This window comes from Periplaneta americana, chromosome 6 (assembly GCF_040183065.1).
Source record: "Periplaneta americana isolate PAMFEO1 chromosome 6, P.americana_PAMFEO1_priV1, whole genome shotgun sequence".
In the NCBI taxonomy this organism is placed as follows: domain Eukaryota; kingdom Metazoa; phylum Arthropoda; class Insecta; order Blattodea; family Blattidae; genus Periplaneta; species Periplaneta americana.
The window spans coordinates 894,108-905,984 of record NC_091122.1 but is presented as its reverse complement, the minus strand read 5'-3'; the positions used below and the strand labels follow the sequence as shown (position 1 = coordinate 905,984).

The 11,877-nt window shown below is 36.8% G+C and overlaps 1 protein-coding gene across 1 annotated transcript; it reads left to right on the top strand.

The window, feature by feature from the left end:
* The first annotated feature begins 3,196 nt into the window (after nt 1–3,196).
* LOC138700859 (corepressor interacting with RBPJ 1) lies at nt 3,197–10,034 on the top strand. The gene is made up of 6 exons (XM_069827235.1): nt 3,197–3,449; nt 3,542–3,636; nt 5,531–5,680; nt 6,782–7,031; nt 9,035–9,132; nt 9,399–10,034. Exons 1-6 carry the CDS (start codon nt 3,378–3,380, stop codon nt 9,955–9,957), a joined length of 1,224 nt encoding a protein of 407 aa, XP_069683336.1. The 5' UTR covers nt 3,197–3,377; the 3' UTR covers nt 9,958–10,034.
* The last annotated feature ends 1,843 nt before the right edge of the window (nt 10,035–11,877 follow it).

Below are 11,877 nucleotides of genomic sequence, written 5' to 3'. Positions count from 1 at the left end.
GGAAAAGTAAAATATGTTTCACTGACTTTTTAAATCTAGCATAGCTAAGGGCTTTAGTTTCAACAGGGAGTTTGTTGTAAAGTCTTATCCCTGTATGTGATAAGCTATTGAGACTTTTGGATAACCTATGATGATTAAAATGTAAATTATTGCATGTTCTTGTGCTGTAGTTGTGATAATCAGAGTTTATTTTAAAACTATCATAATTTTGGTGGATGAAACAGACTGTTTCAAGAATGTAAATACAAGGTAGGGGCAAAATATCAAACTCTTTGAATATTTTTTTACTATCCGAGCGAATAGGTACTTTCTTTATAATTTTCAATATTCTCTTTTGCAGTCTAAACACTTGTGCAAGTTTTGATGATGACCCCCAGATAATTATCCCATATGATAATACAGAGTGAACATAGCCAAAGTAAACTGCTCTAAGTAGTTCCTTGGGAGTTATATTGGTTAGGACACGGAAAGCATAACACAAACGACTTAGTTTATCAGTTAAGAATTGAATATGACTTTCCCACGTGAGGTTGGAATCAATCCATATCCCTAAAAATTTTGTACAATCGACGTCCTTTATTCCAGTATTATTAAGTAGTATTTCAATGGAGTCATGTAGTTGTTTCTGACTGAAATACATACAAACGGTTTTACTGACATTCAGTTTTAGTCTATTGCTAGCTAACCACTGTTCTAGTTGTCTTGAGGTTTCATTTATTTTCTCCTGTAAATTATTTTTATCAAGAGCATTGAAAACAATATTGGTGTCATCTGCAAAGAGAACGGTTTTAGCTTGTGTTATCCTTGAGGGAAGGTCGTTTATATACAGGAGAAATAGAATTGGGCCAAGTATGGAACCCTGGGGCACCCCGCTTTTCATGATAGTGGGATATGATTTCATTGAGCCTATTTCAACAAATTGTTGCCTTGCACTTAGGTAAGAAACAAACCAACTTTTAGCTAACCCCCTTATGCCAAACCATTGTAGTTTCTGGATCAGTATCATGTGGTCAACTGTGTCAAATGCTTTGCTCAGGTCCAGGAATAGCCCAACTGTTTGATTCTTGTTGTCTTTTGAATTTAGAATAAATTCCGTGAAAGTGAATATGGCGTTATTAATTCCTTTGCCTTTTTGAAATCCAAATTGAGCATTAGATAGTGCACCATTGCAATCTAAAAACCGAACTAATCTATTATACATAACTTTTTCAAGGATTTTGGAGAATGTAGATAATAGAGATATCGGCCTATAGTTGTTAATATTTTGTTTATCTCCCTTCTTAAATATAGGACATACTTTTGCGAGTTTGAATTGTTCAGGAAATTTACCACTAATTAAAGATGAATTGCAGATGTTTACTAGTGGAGCTACTAGTAGTACGGCACATTTCTTTACAATACCATCCGGAATGTCATCAGGTCCACAGGAAAGATTATTTTTTAGTTTTTTTTATTATATCGAGAATTTCATCTGCAGTCACGGGAGATAGAAATATGGTGTTTACATTTCCTGTTCCATGTAAGGTTGTTTCCTGACTACCTGTTACCTGGTTATTAGGATTGTCTGCTACATTTGCAAAAAATTTATTAAAAATTTCAGCTATTTCGAAGGAATTTTGAATTGTTTGACCATTATGTATTATTGAAAAGTCTTGATTTGAGACTTTGGTATTTTTACAAGTTTCTTTCTTTACAACTTCCCATATAGCTTTACCTCTGTTCTGTGCTTTCATAATGAATTCTCCATTGAATTTCAGTTTAGCTGCATGTATAACTTTCTTTAATATGCTGGTATATCGTTTATAATGTAATTTAAGATCTAGGCTATTTGTAATTTGGCACAATTTATATAACTCCTTTTTCCTCCTACAAGAAGTTACAATCCCCTTCGTTATCCAATTTTTTGAATTGTTGAACTGCTTATTTGTAAGTGTACATTTTTTTAGTGGAAAAGCAACATCAAAATAATGAGTTATTGAGTTTATAAATTCGTTTGTTTTCGCATCCACATCTGTTAAGTTGGTTACTTCAATCCAATTTTCTTTGCTTAGCAAACGTTTAAAATATTCAACGTTTTCATCATTAAAAGATCTTTTATACATAATTGGCTTAATGCTATTTGGTTTAGGGTTTTCAAATGCATAAATATTTAAGAATATAGCATTGTGGTCTGCGATACCCATATCAATATTTCCTACTGAGAATGGATAAGAATCATGGTCAATAATTATTTGGTCTAGGCATGTTTTAGAATTAGAGGCTATTCTAGTTGGAGTGTCTATTGTTTCTATCAGATTATATGATCGAATTAGCGATCTGAATTCTGTTATGGTAGCATCACTATTTAAAAAATCTATGTTGAAGTCACCGCACAAAATTAATTGTTTCTTTTTGCTTTTTAGGTGATTTAAAAGAAGTTCAAACTTTTCTAAAAAGGTTTTTATACAGCCATCTGGGGACCTATAGACACACACTACAGTTAAATTATAATCCTGACCGCTAATTTCAGTCACAGCATGTTCGAATACTTTGTCTTGGTTTAGATAATACGTATTCTTTTTTTCTATATGTGATAAATGTTGTCTCACAAAAATAGCTGTTCCTCCATTTTTGTAAGTGTCCCGACAGAAGTAACTTGAAAGGTTGAAATCTGGAATATGACAGTATGTTATTTCCTTTGTGTTTAGCCAGTGCTCTGTACAGCATAAGATATCTAACTTCTTTAAATCATGGTTTATGATTATTTCTAATTGATACAGCTTATTTCTAATGCACTCCAAGGACGTCGTAGTTTTATATTGATTTACTCAAACTAAAACTCATGTGACACTCAGTCACTAACTGGAAAATTTGTGTGCATTATTATTATTATTATTATTATTATTATTATTATTATTATTATACATTTGATTTATTTTCTTGCAATCCATCACATTAAAAACGACATATTTACAGAAAATTTATTTATCAGCGCATCATCGTATTTATCGTACGCTCGTCGTGAAAAAAAAAGGTCACGTACTTGTTTGTTAAATAAACAACAGAATTTTGAAAATATAAAAACCTGTTTTTTTTATCAACTATAATACGTCTTGTATTTTCAAGACTTTCCTTGTTATTGTTGTAATCACTTACTCCACATTTAGCGTAATATACTATTGCAGGTTGGCATTTCTGCATGAACAAACAACACGACCATACCAGATAAGAAACAAGATGGCGGCGACAATTAGACGAATAGTGACGGTAGAATAGCGTAATTGTTAAAAGAAGAGTGAGCTAGTGACTGAAATGTGTAATGTGTGCGAGTCTCCCGATTTAACTTCAAATCAATACATTTTCTAGGGTTTTGACACCAGATAAGCTACACAGCTAAAATGGGGAAAGGTTTCAATAATTATATGTGTAAAAAATTTTTCCATCCTGCTTCTCGGGACAATCTGAAGAGGGTAAGAAGTAATTTTTGTTAGTACCCTTACAGACATTTCCATTTAAATGACCAATTCGTAAAACTGAAATTTAATTTTATTACGCTCTGCAGGTATGGATGGCAGAACAGAAAGCAGAGTCTTATAAAAAGAAGCAAGAAGAATTAAGAGTGCAATATGAAAAAGAACAAGATCTATACACAAATAAGTATGGTTCATTTTTGTGTTTAAACAGTGACTATTAATTTATAACGAATTAAGTTAAAATAGATAACGATATTTGATAATTCGGTAGAAAACTTTGGTCCGTATGACAGACATCAATAACATCATCGAGGATCAGTGACAGGTTAGGTTTGGTTGTTTAGGTTTTTGGTATGACTTGCATATACGTTTCTTTGGTAGACATACCAGAAACCTGAACAAACCAAACCTAACCTGTCACTGATCCTCGATTAGGTCCGTCATATTGACCAACGTTTTGTATCGAATTACCAGATATTTTTGTTTTAGTTAGCCTACAAGAAAAAGTCGAAAAATAGCAGATGCAATATAACCTATTTCACCTTATCCTCTTATCTAAACTCACTCCAACCTTGTCGCCGTTCTCGGCCCTCTGTCACTCAGTTATTCGCTCATCTAACTTTGGCACTGTTTTCAGCCTTCTGTTAGCTATTCGAAGATGTACTCATGTCTTGCAGAATACTCCTCATGAGATAGGCCTACGTGTTATAACTTCGCTGGAGGTTGTTAGTGCTGTAGTGGGCCAGTCCTCAATATCTCACCACACCACACGTGGGAATGACGTCTGATTTATGTTTCATTTTGGGTTAGCTGGGTTAAATGAGGGGATAGCTAAGTGACATGTGGCAAGGTTAGTGGGGATACCTAAGTGACGTAAAGCCGAGGATTGTGACAGTGATTTAAGTTCGTTTTCTTTCCCTGTGTAGTGACTATTGATGTTTCTTCCTATAATGTTATGTAGATAAATTAAACATTCTGATAATGTCTGGATATAGAATTTTCCATACCATACAATAGTAATAAAATTATGCCTTATAATCTTCATCTTACGATGTTTGGTGACGTATACACGTCCGTTGATGTGACATATTAATGAATTTAAATACTATTATAGTCACAATCATGCCATGGTATGAAAGAAAAATTTCACAACCTCGAGCAGGAACTGGTTGGCGAGTTGGTATAGCGCTGGCCTTCTATGCCCAAGGTTGCGGGTTCGATCCCGGGCCAGGTCGATGGCATTTAAGTGTGCTTAAATGCGACAGGCTCATGTCAGTAGATTTACTGGCATGTAAAAGAACTCCTGCGGGACAAAATTCCGGCACATCCGGCGACGCTGATATAACCTCTGCAGTTGCGAGCGTCGTTAAATAAAACATAACAACATCGAGCGGGAATCGAACCTGCGACTTCCTGTTCTCCGCTCAGGCGCTCTACCACTGAGTTCGTCTCACGCCAAAGGCTTGGAAATTTTTCTTTCATACCATGGCATGATTGTGACTATAATAGTGTTTAAATTCATTATGCCTTATGTTTGATATTGATACCTACAATATATTGCTGCTAATTTTACTCGATATTATTGAATTTTGAAAAAGTTAAATGAAGCTTAGTCAAATTAACGAGTCTCACGGAGTCTTGATACGTGGGGGCGTTGGCTGAAAACACCGTTATGTAATCGTTGTTTGAAAAGTTCATAGAAATTAAACAATTTTAATTTCTCGACTCCCTCTGAGATTCACACAGTTGGTCCAAGAAGCCTAATGGAGCGAAATCCGGTGAGTAGGAGGAGGGGCTGCGGCAACAATTTTCAACTGTAGTTCGTGTAGTTTAGCAACCACGATGGCAGACGTGTGAGCAAGTGCATTGTCGTCATGAAACAGCACTTTCTTCTTGGCCATACCCGTCTCTTCTCGCAAATTTTCCCTTTTAAGTGCTGGAGGAGTGCAAAGCCCAATTACTTTCGTTAATGATGTGCGAAAGAAATTAATGGAATTAGTATAAACATGCGTGGTTTGTATACATTATTTCTGCGGAATGCTTTGAAAGCTGGCATCAGGTATGACTGTTGTTCGCAGAGCGATTCTGAGCAAGGAGAGCAAGGACAAGCTGAGCGTGAACTTCATGTACGAGCCTCCCCCGGGCACCAAGAAGGAGCGGGAGAGGGAGGACGACGAGCCGGAGTACAAGTTCGAGTGGCAGCGCAAGTTCAATGCCCCGAGAGAGGAGTGAGTCTCATACATTTATTACACAGGTTGTCAAATTTTTGTGATAGAACCACCAATACCAGCCACCTTTCTCGACACCCATTGAATTGCAAGTTTTTACTGATTTGAAAATTAGCCACTGTCACATGAATAAAATAATAGAGCTCTGAATGCTGTGTACACAGGAGGATGTATTCGAAGTCGCATGTTGCACAAACACTTAATTCTTGTAGTTCGTCATTAGAGATTAAATATTGTAGACGATGTCACAGAACTTGAAAAACAATTTCTTTTTGAGCAGTAAATTTTGTTGCATTCAGTCATTCTCTAAGTTGAAAATTGACAAAGTTTTATTCTATGCGTAAAAGTCAATCTTGGATTGTAATATACAGAGTGTTTCAAAAGTAACGCTTAATTGCAATTAAAATTGAATGAGGGGATTTTGGACAAAAGCTCAGACATGTCAAACTTAATTTTTGGAAAGGAATATTTTTGAGACTATTGTTGTGCAAGCCATTTAAAAATTCTCCCGATGACTCATAACTCGCATAAAAAATATTTTGTTTCCATAAAAATATTCCTTTTTAAAAATAAAGTTTGACGTGTCTGAGTTTTTTGTCCAATACTCACTCAATTTTAATTTTAATTGCACTTATCTGTTACTTTTGAAACACCCTGTACATCTTGAGCAGCTGCCATATCCAGTCATTGCCTTCAATATGATCTCTCTGTGAACAAAGGTGCGTTACCGTTGTCAGTTTGAAATGAACGTAATTTAAGTTAATTGTTGTTAGCAGATAGGCTTGAACACCAATTTATGATATTACCTGCTCTCTTTCTTTTACAGTAAGTTCAAAGTTTCAGTGACGCTTGGCATATAAATGATTATTATTGTGAGAAAGTAAATAGGTATTTTCTCTTGTTGAAGAAACTTAGGGAACAGAGAACTTGTTTCAGGTCATATAAGTTAACTGTCACTTCATTTAAAAGTGTGCTTTTAGTTTATCATAAGTGACATTCTGGATGATTGATCACTTGCAGGTATGACAGAAATTATTAAGTTGTGTGACACGAACATCTCTCCTACACTTATGCATATAAGTGAGTTGATTGTTGTTGCAGCTACTGTAAGGGCGACTCGGAGATAAGAGATCAGCCATTCGGCATTCAGGTCCGCAACGTGCGATGCATCAAGTGCCACAAGTGGGGCCACATCAACACCGACAAGGAATGCCCCATGTACAACCAGGCATCGAGCTCTGACCAGACGGGTCCATCGCTGGACCCACTGCTCCTCATGCAGCAGATGCGCGAGGACGGTCTGGCCATGAAGAGAGGCCTCCAGCAACATGTGCACTTCTCGGGCAGCAGGGTGAGCACTCCACCAGTGTAACCCTGTCGAGCAGAGAGCTTTCCAAGCTGGGGAAGACTTCATTATTTTCCGACATCAGATGTTATGTCATGTTTTTTTGCTGTTATTTGTACAATAACATATTTGTGGGAGGTTTCAGTATTTTCTTTTTAATAACATTTCACATTATTTTCTAATTGTTATTTGTACATAACATAGCTGCTTGTGAGAGATTTTTTTATTTTCTTTAAAATAATTTGACTTTTTGACATCAGTTTTTTCCTAATGTTGTTTATAGGCTACATAATTATTGGTTTTCAATGTCATTTCAATACTTTAATAGGTAATGGACTCTTGCCATTTTTGTTTCTTATGTATTGTGGATCCCTATCGCCTTGGCATGGCGCGTCCTCAGGTTGAGGATAGAGGAGACGTCTTCCAGATATGGAGGGTAGCTGCGAATATAGTGAATAAGCAGTGGCAAACAGCTGATAGAGATGGTCCTCCAGTTTGGGGGTTGGTGAAGGGCTAACAACCCATCACTATAAAAAACAGCTTGTTACGAAATCCCAACATAATGGGACTGATTCTCTGGCACGAACACAGCAAAGGAATCTCGTACTTGGAATGTCATAAGTCTATACAGAACAGGAGGGGTAAGATCAGTAGCAAAAGAACTAGCTAGATATAGAACAGACTTTGTGGGAGTTCAGGAGGTTAGGTTAGATGGGAATGGCATATCACAAAAATAGAAGATTACTTGTAATAAGGGGAAGGAAACAATAATCACCAATTAGGAACAGGATTCTTTATTCATAAAAGAATAAATTCATTCATAATGTTCTGCCCAAGGGCAGGTCTTTCACTGCACACCCAGCATTCTCCAGTCTTTCCTATTTTCTGCCTTCCTCTTTGTCTCCTCATATGATCCATATATCTTAATGTCGTCTATCATCTGATATCTTCTTCTGCCCCGAACTCTTCTCCCGTTCACCATTCCTTCCAGTGCATCCTTCAGAAGGCAGTGACCTAGCCAATTCCTTTTCCTCTTTCTGATCAGTTTCAGCATCATTCTTTCTTCACCCACTCTTTCCAACACAGCTTCCAGCAGTAAAAATGGTTGAATTTATCAGTGACAGGTTATCGTATTTAGTACTTGAGGGTAAATGGTGCGATATCGTAGTTGTAAATGCTGACGCCCCTTACAAAAGGTTTTTAAGGAACCTGCAGGTTCATTGCCGCCCTCACATAAGCCCGCCATTGGTCCCTATCCTCTGCAAGATTAATCCAGTCTCTATCATCATATCCCACTACTCTCAAATCCATTTTAATATTATCCTCCCATCTACGTCTCGTCTCCCCAAAGGTCTTTTTCCCCTCTGGTCTCCCAACTAACACTCTATACAGAAGAGAAAGACAACCGTATAAAAAAGATACGTTTGGAAGTTAATCCCGAAAAGACAAATATCTTGGAGCAACAGTAACAAATATAAATGACACTCGGGAGGAAATTAAACACAGAATAAATATGGGAAATGCCTGTTATTATTCTGTTGAGAAGCTTTTGTCATCTAGTCTGCTCTCAGAAGCTGAAAGTTAGAATTTATAAACAATACCATTTGTTCTGTATGGTTGTGAAACTTGGACTCTTACTTTGAGAGAGGAATAGAGGTTAAGGGTGTTGAAGAATAAGTTGCTTAGGAAAATATTTGGGATGAAGTTACAGGAGAATGGAGAAAGTTACGCAGCTCAGAACTGCACGCATTATATTCTTCACCTGACATAATTAGGAACATTAAATTCAGATGTTTGAGATGGACAACTGTTTTACTTAGCATTGTAGAAACATTTACAAGTATTGCCACAATGTGCTATTATTAGTCTTAGAGATCTCAACGAAAGAAATTGAGCAAAACTAGCCCATTTTCTTAAAAGACAATTTTTATATTGCCCAGTCGAGCCACAGCATGGTATGTGCTGTTATTTGACAATTATCAGCTGCAGGATGTTATGTTTTGTTTCAGGACCTGATACCAAGTGACGATGAGGCGGAAAGGACCAGAGTGTCTGAAATGGAGTTCCTCAAGTCTCTGTCAGTGAAGCAGAAGCGGAAATTGCTCAGGTGAGACCTCGCCATTATTATGAAGAGCAATGCAGTGTGAACTCTCACAGTAAGGTCATAGTAAACAGGAAATTGAAATTAACTTCAAGTGTAAGAACACGTTGCTCATTTCCAGTTGGTATCTAGTTTTAATTGCAAGACAGCAACAGTCCAATGCACAATCATTCAATAATCTTTTTATTTAAAATGTGGGTTACATATTTCATGCTAGTGTAACATCGAGTGGGTAAAAAATCCGCCTGTAATAAAGTCTGTGTTATTGGCAGGAAACTAGAGAAATTAGAGAAGAAAGAGAAGACTAACAAGATCAACAAGAAGAAAACGAAAAAAAAGAAAAGATCAAAACAGAAGGTGAAGGTGGAGACCTCTGACAGCAGTTCAGATACACAGCGCTCCGAAGAGCACAAGAAGAAGAAGAAACCGAGCAGGAAGGAGAAGGAGCGACACAGCAGGACTGCAAAGGATGCTTCGAGTCCGAGCAGTGATTCGGACAGACAGAGCCTGGAGAAGGCGCTGGGCAGGAGCATAGACTTTGACGGCCCCAAGAATGTGAAGAAGGAAAGAGTGACAAATGGACAGCAAGCCCATTCAAGTGGTGAGAGCACTTCTGAACGGCAGGCACATCATAAGAGGAAGGAGGAACGGCACTGTTCAAGTGGTGAAAGCTCGTCAGAACGGGTGAGCTACAGGAACGTGCCCCACGGTGAAAGTTATGCAGACAGACCTCGCAAAGCGGTGGGAAGGAATCATGAGAACAGAGACAGGACCCACAGGAAGAGGGCATCGGATGGGAGTGACAGTGCCAAGAAGCGACAAAGACAATAAGCCTCCATATTTATTTTGTTTATATACTGAGTCTTGTAAAGCGCCAACAAGCAAATAAAAGCCAATTTTGTGTACAACCCATTTGTAGCTGTAACCTTTCAGATGTTCGTAGAGGTATTTTATCTCCTTCCTATATAACATTTTGATTGCTGATATATATATATTAGCTTGCCTAGTATCAGTAAGCATATTACCATATTTACTCTCCAATAATACCCTTCCTCTTAATTTTTTGAAGACTTACAAAATATATAACATTTTTTTTTTGCCTTATACCATATTTACTTGATTAATTTTCGCACCCAAGAATTTAAGTGCTTATTTTGGATTTTTTCATCATCGTATAATTTTCGAATTTTTAATAGCAACAAAGAAAAGTTTAACCTGTGGGGATGTCTGAACTTGAACAGTTGTGACAGCATTTTTTTTTTTTTTTTTTTTTTTTATCTTCAGACTCATGTTCCCCCATTCTGGCTGAAGATCATTAGTAAGAGTAGCATTCGTTTCTGGGTGCTGGATGCTGCAGGTTTGCTTTGGGATTTTGACCATTTTGAAATGTATATAGGTAATACTCGTATATTACAATGCAGTTAACTAATGCTGAGTTCTCTGATCAGAGAATTCTTAACGGATTTCCACTATAAAACTCAATTTCGTCCGTGGGTGGACTTAATACGGTGTGGAACGGATCTCCTCATATATTCCTTTTTCACAAAAATTCTAAATGCTTTAGCTTACCCTGGATGCATGTAACTCATGTGTTTTTTAGATATGTCACTCGTACCCCTTTGCTTCTGACCCCCTCACATATGAAATGCCCAAAGTGGCCTCTTCCTACCTGATTACAGGTCTCCGCCCATCTTTGCATTGAGTGCTGAACACGAATAAAAAACTGTGTGGTGTAATGCGCACTGCATAGAGATCAGTGTAATACACCAAAGGTAAAAGTCTAGGGTATTTAAATCAGAAGAGCCAAGCAACTGCTCCACTTGTACCAATCCAGCATCGGAGACAATGTGCATTAAGGTGCCCAAGACTATGGGAAATCATTTTGGGTGTGAAGAGGTATTCACGTCAACATCAATTTATTTCGCAACGTAAGTTACTCGTGTAACAGTTGTAACCGGAGTCTCGCATTTTAGTCCAGTGATCAAGGCATGTCGGCATGCACTAACATTAATGAAAGTTCAGATAACTATGTAATTACGCATTTCCAGACTCGTAATGCACTTTTCTTTTTCTTTCTATATGAGGAATCCATTCCTGAAGTTTTCCCGTCGAGTTTTGATACACCCTGTATATAATATGAATACATGGATTCAGAAGAAATGTTCTGTAATAACATAATTCCAATAATACGTAAAATAAATTATAAAATTATATGTGTAAATTAATTTGCAAACAAAATTATCAATAAATCGACAAAGAACAGTAAATGTGATATTTATATGGAAGTAATACCATACAAATAGTTTCTGAAAATTGCCAGAGTATTTCATAATTGTAAATACGAGTAGCTTAATTTCGAAGATACTATCAAAGACTTTGCTGTCATGAAAGTATGCTGAGTGAACTTTTAAGAAAAAGGGGGCATCTATTACAAATTTTGTAATATTGATGGTAGTACAGTGTTACAAACTGGGATTTTAAAACTTACGTAATTTCATTAAGATTAATAGAATTTGCATTTCCTTTCCTTTTTTTTCCATTTCAAATAAACTATTTCTGCTGAATCATGGTTATTATTAGGATGTGTGTATGTTCTGTGTTCTGACCCTGGATAATGGTGACAAACACGAAGACATCGTAAATACTGGCACAGATACGTAGATTACATACCCTACTAATAGGAAACAAGAAACAGATTCAAAATCTACACCAATACATAAACAAAATACATCTAAACTACACTGCACACTA